The 17308-nt window shown below is 38.1% G+C and overlaps 2 protein-coding genes across 3 annotated transcripts in view; both read right to left on the bottom strand.

Annotated features, from left to right (window-relative positions):
- Positions 1-5433: 5433 nt before the first annotated feature.
- On the bottom strand, positions 5434-9354 carry txna (thioredoxin a). The gene is made up of 5 exons (XM_084101441.1): positions 9138-9354; positions 7669-7773; positions 7522-7587; positions 5944-6009; positions 5434-5776 (listed from the first exon to the last, which is right to left on the bottom strand). Exons 1-5 carry the CDS (start codon positions 9159-9161, stop codon positions 5711-5713), a joined length of 327 nt encoding a protein of 108 aa, XP_083957567.1. The 5' UTR covers positions 9162-9354; the 3' UTR covers positions 5434-5710.
- A 2555-nt stretch (positions 9355-11909) lies between these two features.
- The window catches only part of faah2a (fatty acid amide hydrolase 2a), a 10342-nt gene continuing 4943 nt past the window's right edge, over positions 11910-17308 (bottom strand). For both annotated transcript variants that reach the window (XM_084097615.1, XM_084097614.1), the window contains exons 6-11: positions 17044-17179; positions 15615-15732; positions 15410-15529; positions 13921-14032; positions 13521-13709; positions 11910-12738 (exon numbers count right to left, since the gene is read on the bottom strand). In XM_084097615.1, coding sequence (XP_083953741.1) covers positions 12551-12738; positions 13521-13709; positions 13921-14032; positions 15410-15529; positions 15615-15732; positions 17044-17179 — 863 coding nt within the window. In that variant the 3' untranslated portion in view covers positions 11910-12550. The remainder of the gene's footprint in view (positions 12739-13520; positions 13710-13920; positions 14033-15409; positions 15530-15614; positions 15733-17043; positions 17180-17308) is intronic.

A 17308-nucleotide genomic window follows, 5' to 3' on the forward strand; every position in this document is an offset into this window, starting at 1 on the left:
GTCCTATAGCATCATTTTAAGGGTGGGAGTGTTATGTGGGAAGTGTTCTAACCTGTGTTTTGCCTGGTAGCTCACCTGCAATTAACCGGTTAATTGGTGTCACCTGAAGGGAGCCATTTTAAATCCAGGACACATGCTCATTCTCTCTCTCTCTCTCTCTCTCTGGTCTTGCAGCCAATAGCAGTGTTGTCATATCTACAGTCTCATTTTCCTTTTATAATTTAACAAACTTTACTTTTGATTTGGCAGACGTTGGTTTTTGTGTCCTTAATGTTCCTTCCCTACAGCCAGGGTTGTAACAGACTGGTAGACACAGAACACGAAGAATCCAGAGAACTAAGAACCATAGATACTAGATACAACACAACCAACCATACCAAAACAGGCCAAAACAATGACTGACAAAGAACAAGAGAAACACAAGGGCTATATATACACATGAGGCTAACAAGGAAACAAGGGTAAAACAAACACCTGTGGAAACAATCAAGGTGAAAAACTACAAAACTACAACTATGACATGAGACAGGAAGTGAAACAAAAGTCCAAAGACAAACACAGAGATCATGACAGAGCCCCCTATAGTGGAGCGGCTAAGTGCTTATGTTTGGCAGAATCGTTCAGTTTATGATACAAGCGTGAAAATTGGCATGAGCAGTCTCCATGGGTCACTTGACAAGAAAATTGTCCGAGCCACTTGAAATTTCAAGATGGCGGCTATTTTTCAAGATGGCCGTCACCTTAGTGGAGCAGTTAAGTGATATAGTGGTTTGTTTGGTGATACAAGCATGAAAATTGGCATGAGCAGTCTCTGTGGGTCACTTGACAATAAGCCACCTACAGCTACTTGAAATTTCAAGATGGCGGCCATTTTTCAAGATGGCCACCACCTTAGTGGAGCAATTAGGCTTAAAGGTATGGTGGAGGATCTTTCCGAATTTTAGATAAGACCCGCCCTCTCCACTTTTTGAATAAGTTTGATTGATTCACCAGAATGATTGACAATTAGGAGGACCAATAGTATAGGTGATCCACCCGGAAGTAAAAAATCCTCCGCTATACCTTTAAGAAATCATTTAGTTGGTGGTACAAGCATGAAAATTGCCATGAGCCTAATTGCTCCACTAAGGTAGTGGCCATCTTGAAATTTCAAGTAGCTGTGGGTGGCTTATTGTCTAGTGATCATCAGAGACTGCTCATGCCAATTTTCATGTTTGTATCACCAAATAAACCACTATATCACTTAACTGCTCCACTAAGGTGTCGGCCATCTTGAAAAATGGCCGCCATCTTGAAATTTCAAGTAGCTGTGGGTGGCTTATTGTCTAGTGACATCAGAGACACCAAATAAACCACTATATCACTTAACTGCTCCACTAAGGTGTCGGCCATCTTGAAAAATGAAAAATCTTGAAATTTCAAGTGGCTCGGACAATTTTCTTGTCAAGTGACCCATGGAGATTGCTCATGCCAATTTTCACGCTTGTATCATAAACTGAACGATTATATCACTTAGCCGCTCCACTACTACATAAAGGGACGGATTCCAGATGCTCCAAAAACAAACAAAAGTCCAGGAGGTTGGTGGAGTTGAGGCGGATCAGGGGGAGGGAAGGAGGGCTAGGCCCATGGAGAGGAAGCAGGACTGGACAATGAGGTGGATCGGGAAGCCATGGCAGAGCAGATGGAGATGAAGACCACCACGGCGGAGCAGGAGGAACTGGTGACCACCATGGTGGTGCAGATGGAGCTTGGAAACACCAAGGCAGAGCAGGCGGAGCTAAAGACCACCACGGCAGATCAGGCAGAATTGTAGACCACCATGGCGGATTAGGCTGAACTGGGTACCACCCATGGTGGCGCAGAAGAAAAAGCACGACAGAGCAGGTGGAACTGGAGACTACTACGACTGAGCTAAAACAGACAGAAGGAGGTTTAAAACGGCCTCCGTGGTCTTAACAGGAAGCATGGAGGGTTCACAAACGGCCTCTATGACCATGACAGAGCAGACAGAGAGTTCATAGACGGCCTCTGTCCTGTGTCAATGCAGACATAGAGTTCAGGAACAACCTCCGTGGTCGTGTCATGGCAGACATAGGATTCAGAAACGACCTCCGTGGTCATGCCACGACATATAGAGAGCTCAAATGTGGCCTCCTTGGCCATAACAGGGCAGGCAGAGGGTTCAGGAGCGGCCGAGCCTGAGCTTCACGTCACGTCTGCCGATCCAGAGACTGTTCACGTCACGTTTGCCGATCCAGAGACTCTTCACGTTACGTCTGCCGATCCAGAGACTGTTCACGTCACTTCTGCCGATCCAGAGACTGTTCACGTCACGCCCGCCGAGCCAGTGTCTCCGGACAAGATGGCCGCCGCCGAACCAGTGTCTCAGGACAAGATGGTCTCCGCCAAGCCAGTGTCTCCGGACAAGATGGCCGCCGCCGAGCCAGTGTCTCAGGACAAGATGGTCTCCGCCGAGCCAGTGTGTCAGGACAAGATGGCCGCCGCCAAGCCAGTGTCTCCAGACAAGATGGCCGCCGCCGAGCCAGTGTCTCCGGACAAGATGGCCGCCGCCGAACCAGTGTCTCAGGACAAGATGGTATCTGCCGAGCCAATGTCTTCGGACAAGATGTCCGCCGCCGAGCCTGTGTTTTAGGACAAGATGGTCTCTGCCGAGCCAGTGTCTCAGGACAAGATCGTCGCCGCCGAGCCAGTGTCTCAGGACAAGATGGTCTCCGCAGAGCCAGTGTCTTCGGACAAGATGGCTGCCGCCGAGCCAGTGTCTCCGGACGAGATGGCCTCCGTCACGTCGCCTGAGCCCTCAGCAGACATGGCCGCCGACACGCCTGAACCTGAGCCTTCAGCAGAGATAGCCGCTGCCACGGTGTCTGTTCCTGTTCCTGAGCCGGTGTCTGTTCCTGTTCCTGAGCCGGTGTCTGTTCCTGTTCCTGAGCCGATGTCTGTTCCTGTTCCTGAGCCGATGTCTGTTCATGTGCCATGGTCGCCTGAAGGGTTGTCTCCTCCCTGGCCGCCTGAAGGGTTGTCTCCTCCCTGGCCGCCTGAAGGGTCGTCTCCTCCCTGGTCGCCTGCACTTCCTGCTCTGCCCTGGTCGCCTGCACTGCCTGCTCCGCCCTGGCCTCCCTTCTTGCCGCAATCTCCAGGTCCTCTTCCACTTCACGGGCCTGGCCCTCCATCCCGCCCCCGGGTCCTCCTCTGCTCCACCACCCTCCTGGACTGTTTTTCTGAGCATCTGGAATCCGCTCCTTAAAGGGGGGGCTATGTAACGGTCACTAGCTGGAGTGCCCTTGAGAGCCACCAGAGGGCACTCCACACCAGACTTTCATGTTCAAAGACTACATCTCCCATCATTCTCTGCCTGGACTCATCAGCACTCATTATCACATTCACCTGTATCTAATCTTCTTGTTTAGTTCACCCCATATAAGCCTGGTTCACCCCATCACTCACTGTGAAGTTTTGTATGTTGTTGCACTGCATTTCTGAGCGTTTCCCCTGGTTTCATGTCTCTTGGTTTTTGGATTTCTTGCCTGTTCCCTGGATTACTCTTTTGCCTTTGACCCCTGTCTGTTTTGATTGTTTGTTTATTTGTTTGTTTGGACTGCATTCCTGTGTTTGACCCCTGCTTGTGCTGATTACGATTCTGGATTAAGCTTCAAATAAAGCTGAAAATGAATCTCAACCTTTGTGTCTCAGAGCAGTTTGTGACAGCCAGCAGCTAGAGTGGCAAAAGCCAATGTGTGCTTCTTTTACCTCTATATTTAACGATATCTTTTGGATTTCTAATCCAAACAACATCAAACTTGGCACTGCACTGCCAAGTCACTGCCCGTAGCAAGACACCTGTCAAGTTTGAAATCCATCGGACTAATGGTTTGAGAGATATGCGAATAACACACACACACAGACACACATTCCTGTAATTTATAGATAGATGATCATTTCCAGCACACAGTTAAAATATACCTAAACATATACATTTTTAATAAAGTGCAAATAAATACACTTTTAAAAAATAAACTGAATTTTCACTTCAAGTAGGCTATATTTTTCTAAAATATATTTTTAGAAAATATACTAAAGTACAAATATGTAAAGTGTGTTAAAAGTTGTGTTGTGAAAATAGATTAAAGCATGGTGCTAATATACTTTTAATATATTTAAAGATAGTAAAAAATATATATATATATATATAAAAGTATATTTGCAATGTAGGCCTACTATTGAAAAAGGGAATATATTTCAAATACAATAAAGTATTTATTTATTTATGTTAAGTTAATTCCAACAACCCAATGAGCTCACTGTTTTCTGTCTAATTGAATGATGTTAACATATGACCTCTGATGATGTTGACCTCTGCTAACATATCACTCTAAATTGCAATAAAGAAACATGCATTTTCTGTAAAGCTGCTTTCAAATGATATGCTTTGTGAAAAGCACTATACAAATAAATGTGAAATGAATTATTGATTTACTTTAATCTTTCAGTACTTAGATATTATGAACTAGCTTTTAAAGCATTTGAGCAAATGTTTTTGATTGAATAATCACTGCAACCAGTTTTCTTCCTCCTGCATTCATGGAGGATATTTAGGCTACTCGTTCATGTTCATCATTACAAAATGAATCAACCCATACCATCACAATTAAGTAAACTGACAAATGCTACTGGAGGTAGCAGGGGTTCAGTTAAGCCCTCCAGCAACAAGGAGATGCTAAATTAGAGAGAACAAATAAAAAGTAATAATACATGCTCTAAGCTTGCCCAATGATGCGATTGTTTTAATAACCCTAAAACCAGATGAAGAATACAAAATGGTCTGGTATGAAATAAAGCAAAAGTGTGACTGCTAAATTACTGGTAGGGCAAACTGTTGACTTGATGCTACACTATAATCTATATATGGAAAAGCTATTGATAAACAATATTTTGCAACGGACTCATAAAGCAAAAAAAGAATGGTGGAACTACTAATAACATGTTTGAGAAGAGATCAAGGTTGATTACGGTCAAGGTTGATGCAAGTTAGAGATTAGGGTTAAGATTGGTTTAAGTTACGCACACAGCCACTCTCTGTATTACCTGTTTATCAGGATGTAAGGGTGCCAATGCTTGGTATACAAGATCTCCTTGACGAAAACAAAGATGAACTGCTATGAATCGCATTATTGTAATCACCATGCAGACACAAAACTTAGAGATGATGTTGTAAGCAGGCCACTAGCAATTTATGCAGCTACAAAAATTACTTTGGGCAAAGATTTTAGAGAAACCTTTAACAATACAAGGCATGAATAGAACAAGCTAACAACATCACATCATGGCCTGGGACAATAAACTAGCTAGTGGTGCAGAAATACACTTCCCTGGCAAGATTAATTTGAAAACTTCTGAAGAACAAAAACAACATTGTACATACGATTTTTATTTATGTAATAATTGCGTTTATTTATTTTGAAAAAAAAAAAAGACATTTAATAAGAGTTACGTGTGAACACATAGACATACAGAGGTAATCATTCATTATGGAAATGGTTGACGGATTTTGTAAGGCAGATTCCACTAAAATCGTAAAACGATTAGAAAATTAAACTCCCTTGATGAATAACAAAACAAGTGAGCAGTTATTGTAAGTGAAATTTGAGCTGGGGCTGCACAGGAAACATTTATGAATGTCAAATCAGGCTTAGTTTTTGTATTGGTTCACCATCTCTTCTAGTTTAGCCTGGTTGGACCCAGAGAAATCGTCCAGCTACAACAGAAAACAAGTGATTAAATCATCCAAACAACAACTGGAAATAAATTAAACACTACATGCATATTCATAGACATATCTGTAACTTTTTACGGTTGATATGTGACTAATATTAGTTCAATTAAAAGTTGTATGCAGCACTCAGGAAAGACAACAGAACTAACCTTCTTCCCGTTCTTGTAGAAGTGGAATGTTGGCATACATTTGATCTCACAAGACTGGGCTACATCCTGAAAAACACAGAATGTAACTTTTATATTGCTTAGGACTTTTTATTGCACTCATTCTAATGCTTTGAGCTAATGAGACTTGCGGGGCACATTCAAAGCAAGTAATGAAAGCAAAAACAAAAGTGTGTCTGAAATGTAACCACACCATTTCATACTTTATTCTAATTCTGCTACCCTCTAGTGGTGTATTTCATGCATTAAAACAGCAAAAAATACATGGATGCCATTTTTTTTCTGCAGATGTGACCGTTACAGGTACTTCCCTATACAGAAATTTCACATTGTATTGCACATACAATACCTATGACCACACAGCAAATATTTGCCCAACTATGTTACAAAAGAAAACTTAAAAATAAAAAAAGGTGACGAGAGCACTTCTTTTATCCAAAGGGATTTGGGCCTAAACACTATGAGCAACTATGGTTGCAGTAGAATAAACAATAAGTTTCATGAAAGAAAAAGCTTTACAAGGAATTCTGACTAGTTTTGACCAACAAATACACGTTACACAACTGCGTTCCCAGAGAGCAGGCATCCACCTCTGAACAAAAGATAACATGACTGTGTTTATTGCCTTCACAGTCTGATGCGCAAGTAATTTATAATATATGGAAAAAGACATTTACATTACACTTACATTTTAGTGATATGTGGCAATTTATCAGGAAGTGACGATTTTCTCCTCTGTCTCACTGGATGGAAGCTGTGCTTTATTAGCAAATGCGATATTCCAATTTTGGTCAAATTTGCAACTTTGGATAGAAACATGGCTATTTTAGGCCTACTCTACCTCATGTCATTCCAAACATTCCAGATTTCTGTCTCTCTATTGACTTTTCACTCGAAACTCTGACACTTCAAAACGTTCATAAAGAAATCTGAAAATAAATCCACATGAATCAAGCGCTTTAATCCAAGTTTTCTGAAGAGATACGATTGCTTTATATATTGAACAGATTTAATTTAGGCTTATATTCACAAATAAACATTGATCCGCAAACATACATAGGGAACTCAAATAAGGTCAAGAGAAGCTCAAACATTATTGACAACAGAAGACTTGGATTAAACCGCACGATTCATATGAATTAATTCTGGGTCGAAACCGGAAATTCTTGATGTACTTGGCCAAAAAACAATTATTATTTTATATAATTGTATTATTATAAGACTTCTTTAATTGAATACAATAATTTAATAATCTGATATTTTAAAAAAATACAAGCCACTAAAATAAAACAACACATTAATTTAAAGTAACAAATATGAGACGGAAAATAGGCCTATATTAAAATAATATTATATATCAATATATTATTCTTCATTCAGTTCTATGCAACATAATCCGATTTAACAGATTTATTTTTTGACCAATTATCAAAATAAAGTAGTCCTACTATGTTTGCAGATGCATAATACAGTTTTGTATTGGTGCAGCAAATTATGTGACATGAGTTGGCATTAATTATTTTATAGCTCTAACAAAAAAAACTCCAATAGAAAACTCACCTGTGCATCATCCACGTCCACTTTGAGGAAGACCACATTAGCATAGGAAGGATTTTCAGACAGTCCCTACAAGCGAGTCAAATAAGTTAATTCCAACAACCCAATGAATATAGTGATTCAGATGCAAAAAAAACAAAGGCTACTTACTTTGTAAAAAGGTGCAATGCTCTGACAAGGCCCACACCACGTGGCTGTAAAGTCAACCACTACAAGCTTATCACCAGCCTCAGCCAGAGCTTTGTCAAAGCCGTCCTGTGAACACAAGTCAGTGCTGGATTTCATATTCTGTCACCAATACCATAAAGAGCTATTTTTAAAAACAAGACAATGTCACTGTGGACCCTTATTTTTATATAGGCAACAACATGTTTGTAATAAATTACAAAGTCATGATTACGTGAACCTTGTTATCTGCCTTTACATCATTCCAAACTGTGGAGTAAAACCAGCCACTCCACTCACATGCTGTTCCAGACCAGCTTTTATTAGTCTGTGTGCATCGCTTGATGATGCACAAAGCTTGATGCTTTGTCTGCTTTTAGAATTTTCATTAGTGGACAAGAATTAAACTAAATGGCTACATTTTTGTCAATAATTAATTATTTGCTTGTTTATATTACTGTTATTTAAAAGGAATATAGTTAATAATGCTTAAATGCGTATTTTGTGCATCTCATTTGCTATTTATAGGCTATAATTAAATTGGTATATGTATATACTGACCACATGCCCTCTAGTTACAACATAGAAACCACAATGGTAGACCACCTGTCAATATTTTGTAACCTTAAAATTAGGCTATTTATCAGTAACAGGCGTAATTAAACCACATGGTGCCTTTGCATAAATTCAAACAAATAGTAAGAGGAAGTCAACATGATGACAGTTAATGATGTCCTTGTATAACATTACCGTCTTGCCTCTTTCACTGCGGCAAATTATTAAAAAAAAAAGAAGAAAAAAAACAAAACTCGGAAGAGTCCAACCCACGTGATTTGATGGCGCGCTTCGGTCTCATCAGGCCGCGATCACAGAAATAAACAAAATGATACAGGAGTCAGAGTGTGATATATTAGTTATTCAAGTAAAAAACGTTTATGAGAACACGTTTTTTTAACGGTAGGATGAGACGACGTTGTCATAAGTAGGAAGTTGTGTAACGTAGTGGCCGCAAAACTATGTAACGTAACGTTATTTCACGTGCATTGGTTCATAATTTTACAACAGAACTGTTGGGAAAGCGAATGTGACAGTGACATGAGAGTGGCATTTTGGGGGCTTTTATCATTTTTAGCTTTCGGCTGTTGTTGTGGCTAGGTAACGTTCGACATTAGCTGGTGTGAAGAACCGGTTAGCAGATACAGGCTAAGTAACGTTAACTATATTTTTAACAACCTGAACTAGCATATTTAATTTTATCCTTTGGTAATACTTTGTGAATTCTTACAAAGGGCTGTTACATTTTCGACAAACTTAATTGAAATCGGTTTGGTGGGCAGCTAAAGGCTCTCGTGCAGTTAGTCAGCAAAACGTGTCATCCCTAGTCGTACCGCGTGAATTTGCTTATTTTTTGGCCGAATTAATTTTTAAAAGAAGCTCTGTTGAATCAAGCTTACCTGATCTTCAATGATGGTGATCATTTTATCGCTTTACTTCTGCCTCGAGCTCAGAGAACAAACCTTCCTCAACACGCTCGCCCTGAAATGGACCGTCTGCTCTCTGCCTGTATGAATCAAGCGTGTAACGCTAGTTTACAGCATCGATTCATTCAAAAAGCCCTGCCCATAAACGCGCTCTCGCTGGCGGACAGAAGCTAGAAATGCACCATTGTATGGGACTCTGTAATGTGGGAGTATACTGGACATTCTTGCTAAAATAAGCTTGTGTAAATAACCTCCCCCCAACATGTTTTAGATATTTTACAGAAGTTGTTAAATCCACGTGTCGTGTTAAATTTGACGGACATCTCAAGCAGTTAAAACTGTCAAACAAAGCAGTCAAATCTTATTTTATATTGATATTGTAATTTATAGCTTTGCATGATCATAAAACTTTTAAATTTGCATACATTTTTTTTACATCACTGTTAAATCACATATGTTAACTTTACAGTGATTGCACATTTATACTAAAACACTTTTTAAGCCAGTGTCAACTGGCAATTTTATTAGAATTACAATATAACTTTTGTTGAATTTACATTATTTGCTTTCTGATTATAACAGTGCAGATATTTGATCTAATAAACTTGTCTTTTTTGGGGCCCTTTGCACTGTTAAAACAAGGTGTGAAAGATAACAGCAAATATGTTCATGGAGTATTCATGCTGAAAATCATGAATATTTTTATTTACACTCATGCAAGCTCTACCACAGGTGATGAGTGACGTGCTAAAAACAGTCCATTAAATATCAAAATTATTGGTAAAGCAATGAGTAAATGGAAAAAATAATGTGTTTTCATGAATTTTTTTTTTACCAGAGGTCACACAAATTGCCCACATAGGTAATTATCATATAGTGCCATGTGCTGTTCCTTTTTTTCTGCTCTTTAGAACAGCCTTCAGCTTCACTCGTTCCATCCCATCCAATCACATGTTAATCATTTTCTTTGAACACTGATGAAAATGCATGAGATGATGGTGATGAGTGTGTTGTAATAGGATCTGGAATAATTGCTCTTTGAAGTCTTTGAGTACGATGTTGCCACAGATACGAAACACTGCCTCTAGCAGCTATTCACCGATTCCAGGTGTCTGGCCTATGTCTCCATCATTTGGAAAGGAAGCCTTTTAGCCGCTTTAAGGTCATGTGAGTGTGGTTGTATAGCCCTAAACGTTTGACTGAGCCATGAAACATCATGTTATAGTTTAATAATGAGATCTTAGGTGGTCTGAGAAGGTTTTCATCGTGGAAGAACTTATTTATAAACATCTGGTTTAAACCTGTGCAGTGAATTGGGGTAAATTATGCTAAAGATGTTAGAATACTATTACAACTGATTAAGCCAAATAGATAATCAGCAAAAATGACCTCAATAAAAGTCCATTTGCTTACAAATTAACCATCACACATTTTACAAATACCTGGATGAATGCAAACCCTCACAAATCTGTTGTCATTATTGAATGCCATAAAAAAAAATTCAGGAACAAAAAAGAACAGAAAAGACATTGTGGACTGCCGAAGCATCAAATGCTGAAAACATGGTCTACAGTCCATATCTCAGATCCGATTTAAAAGCCAACAGTTTTACAGAGACTATTATTAACATGTTAATGACAGCTCTCATATCTAATCAGTCTGCAGCTGTAGAGCGGTGATTGTGAAGTGGACGTGTCTCGCTCATTCCATTTCCTAGGTGTTTTGATCTCAGCCGTATGTGTAGACGGATAGCAAATGAAACAGAAAAAAACAATAGATTGAAAACATGGAAATAGTCCCAATATAAATAAGGGACAAACTAACCTGCACAGAGGCAAAAGAGTGTCAACTGATCACTCCCTAACATAAGAGTAAAGGGAACGTGCATTTTTAACTGGATGAATTGAGCTTATAATTTTAATAATGTACCCAAACCAACTTGTTACTTAAAACAGAATTTCATAATTTTTTTAATTTTCCGAAATAGTGTACACTCTAGAGTAGACATGCCATAATGTGTAATGCTGTCATCTTGTGGTCACATAGTGCTGTGGTCAAAACGATGCATGACCTTGGACTGACCATCACAAAATTTAGAGAAAATTTACAATTTTACTATTAAAAGCCATTTCTACTCAGCAAAAAAATCAAAATGTTATATAACTTAAAATGTGCTTGTATTTAAATGAAATGATTTTGTTATATATATAGGTTACACCAAGGATCATCTCATGAATAAATATCTTAAATATATATGTTTTTTTAACATTAAAACACTTTCTCCAATCCCAGTTTAATGTGTAGACTTAAGTAAGCCATTTGTAGCTTCTTGAAATGATTAGAAATTGTGGTGGTTTTAAATTCAACATGTTTTGCAACAAAGCTTGTTTTATTGGCACAATCTAATGGGTGAATTTGAGTGATTTTGAATATTGTGATATACTTATTTTTGATGGGAGAGAGAAAGAAAAAGTTATGTGAAATATCCTCCTTATATCCAACAGATTTTGACCCTTATCTGTCTTTATTCATGCTCCATTCAGAATTACACAATAAAACAATAAATGCATGTCATGTCGTCTGTTGTTCATATTTTCTTTTGAAATTATGTTTGATGTTGATGACACATTTGACATATCTGAGAATTTATGTTAAACACATCATCAACATTCACATACCCCCAAAGCCATATTAAAATATATATTATCCAAGAAGACAGATATTACACCCAATATTTGGGAAAAATCACATTAAAAGAGTATTTTTTATTTAGTCTTACTGCTTTAGGTAATTTATTTAATACGTCAGCAACAGATTTTTCAGAGAAACCACAACAAAATATGAGTAATAAAAGCTAAGAAAACAAAGGTGCACCAATGCCCAACATTTAAAATGATCCAGTGTGTTATTTACTTGTAAATATGATTGCTTTACATCCTTTGAGTGCAACAAAACTTCTTTCTTCTATAACACTAAAGCCTGCTTAAGGTATATTCTAATCATAAAACAGATTTGTCAGAAGAAAGAGCCTGCTCTTGAAAAGCTTGTTTAGAGGACACAATGAACAGCACAAATGCTTGTTCAAACATCATCGTTTTCAGTGCATGAAAGTAAAAAAAAAAGTACTGTTATGAATTGCAGTATTTCTCACATAGTTATAAAGTTATTAAATGTAATGTAATCATGTAATCATCCAGTTCATTATGAATCAAGGTAAACACAAATGCAGCCCTCTGAAACATGTCAGTTAATGTAAAATGAATTCTGCACTTAGAAAGCAGAACAAACGTAACAAAGCTTTGGATAGTGACATGCTGTAAATGTGGTACAGTACGTGTGGTTGGTTATGTGGTCCAGTTGTTGCAGATATAGATGCATCAGATGGATTAAGGCTTGGCTGTTGTCTTGCCTGGTTCCTTCCAGCCACCAAAAGCTTTCTCCAGGTAGAGGGCGGTGGCCAAAGAGAGACGGTCCTGTAATTTACCTGTCACAATCTGTACGCCCAGGGGCAAACCCTCCACACTCAGCCCTAATGGACACTGGGTCACTGGCAGACCCAGGATATTAAAGATACCTGCAGAGAATAGAACTGCTTAGAGCCTAGACCCCTCCGGGAAGGCGGCCCATTAATGCCACGACACACCAAGCCGACGATCAGCTGAGCATCTAGCTCAGTTTTTGCAGTATGTCAACACTGTTGGCAACTTTTTTAGTCTGCAGCTAAATATAATGAACTGAATAACAGGCTAGTATAGGTAAAAGTCACATTTTATACTAAAATACATTTTCTTAAGTAGCGACTTAAGAACATGGCAGCTGCGCAGATTGATTTTTAAACTGCAATCGCAGTTTACTATTATATTTCTAATTGTGGTATTGTAATTTAAGGGAAGAAATAAAATAATACAGACATAATTGAAATGCGGGACACTGATTACGTCTTGCTGGATGCGGGACAAAGCTCCCAATTTCGGCTGCTCTAATTTTACATCATCTTACCAGAGAATTCAAATATGCAAATATTTTCATAACGACATGGCTGTCTGAATGAAGAAAGTGACCATCATTACTCGTATTCAAAATAGTAAGAAAGTGCTGCTTTGTTCACGGTTTGTATATCCACAGTTCTAGTTAAGGTTTCTCATTTTGAATTATGAAAATAGACACCTGTCACTGATATAGAGTGTAATTTCCTCTCACACAGGCGTAGAACGTTCCTACTAGTTGGCCAAGCACAGCTTTAAACCCGGACGCACGCGAGGTGACGCCACAGTTAGCTTTCGTTGTGGCTAGTTCTTTGATGTTGGTTTGGTGTGTCGCGGCCTTAATAAGTAGATTAAAACCAACAACACTTACCAGTGTAAGAGAAGTTGAAGGGCGTGAAAACTGGGTGGTGGTGTTTTGGGGCAATCTGTGGATGAGAGGGGTACAGCAGCACTCCATCTGTGCCTAGTAACTTCTCCAGCTCCTGCTGCAGGCTTTCCTTCTGCTGTATAATGAATGAAGATGGATGGGAACTCTGGAATAGCTCAACTAATGCCAGACCTGAGAAAGAGAGACAGAAAGGGACACTATTATCATATGCATTCATCTTCAGATACACTGAATAGTCTCAAAAACACACGTCTTTGGATACTTTTGGGAACACTCATCACAAGAAGACTTGCTAGCACTGATTTGCATCAGAATTTGTGAGGCATGGAGCGAAAGAGGAATTCAAAGTTAAAAGTGCACAAGCTTATTTGCTGTCACACACCTATTGCTGCTATAGTGTGAGAAGAAAACCCCAGAAACCACTTGAACAGCTCCCAGACTGGCCAGACCTTCTTCCCGCCTTTACTCATTAGCTCCGAAAATGAGGTGGGAGGCTGAGATGGAAAAAAAATTACAAAACCACCTGATAAAAACTACGTTGACAACTAGAACATCATTCATGTTATGCAGTAACCCAAATACAGTATAAAAATGAATATGCTTGTATTGTAAGAAAGCATGTGAGTGATTCTATAATTGCAGGTACATTTGGTGTCCAAACTCATTATTTTTTTTATTTTTTCAAAATGGTTATTTTTTAATTATTTTAATCATTAGTTACTCATTGTCATGGATCACAAGCTGAAAATCACAATTTCTTGTCTGAATTAGTCAGTGTATTTATTTTCATCAAGTATCATTGTGTAATCAAAACATTTTATTTTACTTTTCTTTTTGGTAATATTTAATTTAGAAACGCCCTAAATAGTAATTTTCCTAATTCTACAACATTAAATTGTTAATTACTTTTATCTTATAAAAATGCATGTCCATAAATCTTGCATCAGTTCTGTTACTGTACTATACTTTGCCTTTAAATTGGTGGAATTATCTCCCACAACTGTAAGATACAGGAATGATGTCACTTTCCCTCACTGATAAGGTCTGAAGCACTGAAAGGTATGCGTGTTCTCTCTGAGAAAATAGTTTAATCTAAAAAGTTCACCAAGAGTTATTTTGTAAAAGGTCAAAATTGTTACCACAATATCAAAAGGAAACCAGAATGTATCACTGATCACACAGTGGGTTGTTTACAAGTCTTTAAATCATGATTTCATTAGTGCCATGTGCTCTTAGCATTTATGCTAGCAAGTGAAGTTTTTGGCTAAGTTTAAAATAGTCAATTCTGTTACCATCAAACCCTGTTACCAAGGTAGAGTAACAAAATTGACAGTATGTTACAGAATTGACAATAACAGAGTTGACAAACACTGCTCTAAAGAAATCTGTTTTTTTTTTTTGTTAAAAGTAAAAAAAGGAAGTAACTTGTGTTTGGCAAGCACTGAATTATTAAACTGAATATGTTTTCAATAAGATACTGGAAATAATTTCTGTTAGTGAACAGTTCTTAACCTTTTGCAATGCAAAATGTATCTCCAATTATAGAATCACTCATGTATATAAAAAGTGTAAACAGGCTCTGCTCTAGTTAAGCTCTTGACACCTAAACTTAATTATAACTTCATTAATAGCAACAATATCAAAAGGGCACTTAACTGAATTAAAATAATGAGCTTAAGTTAGCCTTTGCTCAGTGAGAGATTGAGAAAGTTATCTTATGGTAGTCAACAATCTTCTGAAATTGACTTCCATCTTTTAAAAAAAATGTAAGTTAAATATTTTATCCGATATATTCATTTAATCCATGTTATGTACAATAAGGGCATGAACATTGTATGTACATAAAAATTGTAATGCCCAAAAACACACACCTTTCCATCCTTTCCAGGTGAAGCCATCATGGTTCCCCAGATCTGAAAGGAGTATTTGAGCTGTGGGATGAACAGCTCTTGGACCTTAACCCCAAGGTCTGCCTCTAAGCGTTTGACCACCTAAAAATAAAGCTCATTTTGAGATAAATATCAATTGACTGAAGCCCATACACACACACACACACACACACACACACCTACATACCATCTTCTGTGCCTGAAGCAGCTGTGCGTCCACTGGAGAGACTAAATGAGAGCCCCCATTGTGGGGAACAGAGAAGAATCTCAGCTTTTTCAAATCTACTTCATCAGAGAGAGACAGTCTAAAGAGAGTGAAACAGACAGAGAGAATTTTTCACTTGGGATGCATTCGTAATAGGGGTTGATTTGAACCACTGAAAATAATCAAGACGAAACAGTAAGATGAAAGCCACGCAGTGAATATACTTCAAGGAAAAAACAATGAAACTATAATGCAAATACACTACCGTTCAAAAGTTTGAGGTCAGTAAGTTGGTTTTTTGGGAGAAATTTAAAGGTACACAATGTAACTTTTGGCCCTCTGAAGTCGTTATCGTAGATAACCATTAATAGACCGTATTAATGGTTCCTTGAAAATAAATTCCAGCACAGCGCTATAACAACCATCATGAAATGACCCTTCACAATAGATAATGCTTTACAATAAACTCTGTTAGAGAGCCACATATGGGAGTTTGTCTGTTCAATAAAACACCTTACTCGTCTGTTGCCACTTTTACAACATTTCAAATCCCTCAGTTCTCGCCATCTCCAAAAAGCCAAGCCAATGTTGATTCTTGTTTTATTACAAACTCTATCACGTTTCTCTTTTGCCAGCAGACTCTCCTCTGTTCTGCGTTTTTTTTTAAACGGGTGATTCCACAAAGGTTGGAGATTTAAGTGCCCATGTCATCCATTCTCGCTCATTGTGACAACTAACCCACTCCCACACCATACACGCGTCAAAGGGTGCTTCTCATTTCTAATTTGTGCATTCTCCTCTCCTCACCTCCTTTTTTCACCTCCAACACATTTTGGAAGAAGGATTGATGATGTATTAACTCATTCTTTCAATTTAGTTCAGTTTGAACAAAAAAAGTTACATAGTAATAATTTTAATCAGCAAGGATGAATTAAATTGATCAATAATGACAGTAAAGACATTCAAAAGATTTCTATTTTAAATAAATGCTGTTCTGTCGAACTTTCCATTCATCAAAGACTCTTGGAAAATAGGATTTCCACAAAAATATTGAGGAGCAAAGATTTTTTTCAACATTGATACTAAGAAGCAATCAGCATTTTAGAATGATTTCTGAAGGATTATGTGACACTTAAAACTGGAGTAAGGGCAGCCTTGCCATCGCAGTAATAAATTACATTTTACAATGTATTAAACAGAAAATGGTTATTTTAAATTGTAATAATATTTTTCATCACTGTATTTTTATCAAATAAATGCAGCTTTGGTGAGCATACGAAACTTCTTTTAAAAAGATTTAAAACATCATACAAACCCCAAACTTTCGAATCATAATGTAGATGCTACAGAAAATTATCTCTGTCATGTTGCATTTATGTAAAAAGTTTTTGTAAATATCATATTATATTACTTGTTTGCATTGGGTCCTCCCATGATGCTTAGCATGGGAATCAGGTCTTCTGCATAGCGGCACATAGGTCCTGTACACAGAAATCCCATCTGCAGTCCCGAGGTGGGAGGATACTGTCCATCATTACTTACGATACCTTTATGTACAGAGAAAACCAAATGTAGTTTGCCTTCCTTATGGCCTTAATCAACATTACTACAATTTCAACGTTAAGTATATACAGTGAGGAAAATAAGTATTTGAACACCCTGCTATTTTGCAAGTT

This window comes from Abramis brama, assembly GCF_963993115.1.
Source record: "Abramis brama genome assembly, chromosome: 2".
Classification (NCBI taxonomy): domain Eukaryota; kingdom Metazoa; phylum Chordata; class Actinopteri; order Cypriniformes; family Leuciscidae; genus Abramis; species Abramis brama.

Excerpts from the sequence above, each read along its gene's own strand:
- txna (XM_084101441.1), bottom strand. The coding sequence starts at position 9,161 with ATGATCACCATCATTGAAGATCAG. Across the intron at positions 7,588-7,668 it reads GCATTGCACCTTTTTACAAA|GGACTGTCTGAAAATCCTTC; the intron begins GTAAGTAGCCTT and ends ACTCGCTTGTAG. Across the intron at positions 6,010-7,521 it reads TGGACGTGGATGATGCACAG|GATGTAGCCCAGTCTTGTGA; the intron begins GTGAGTTTTCTA and ends TGTGTTTTTCAG.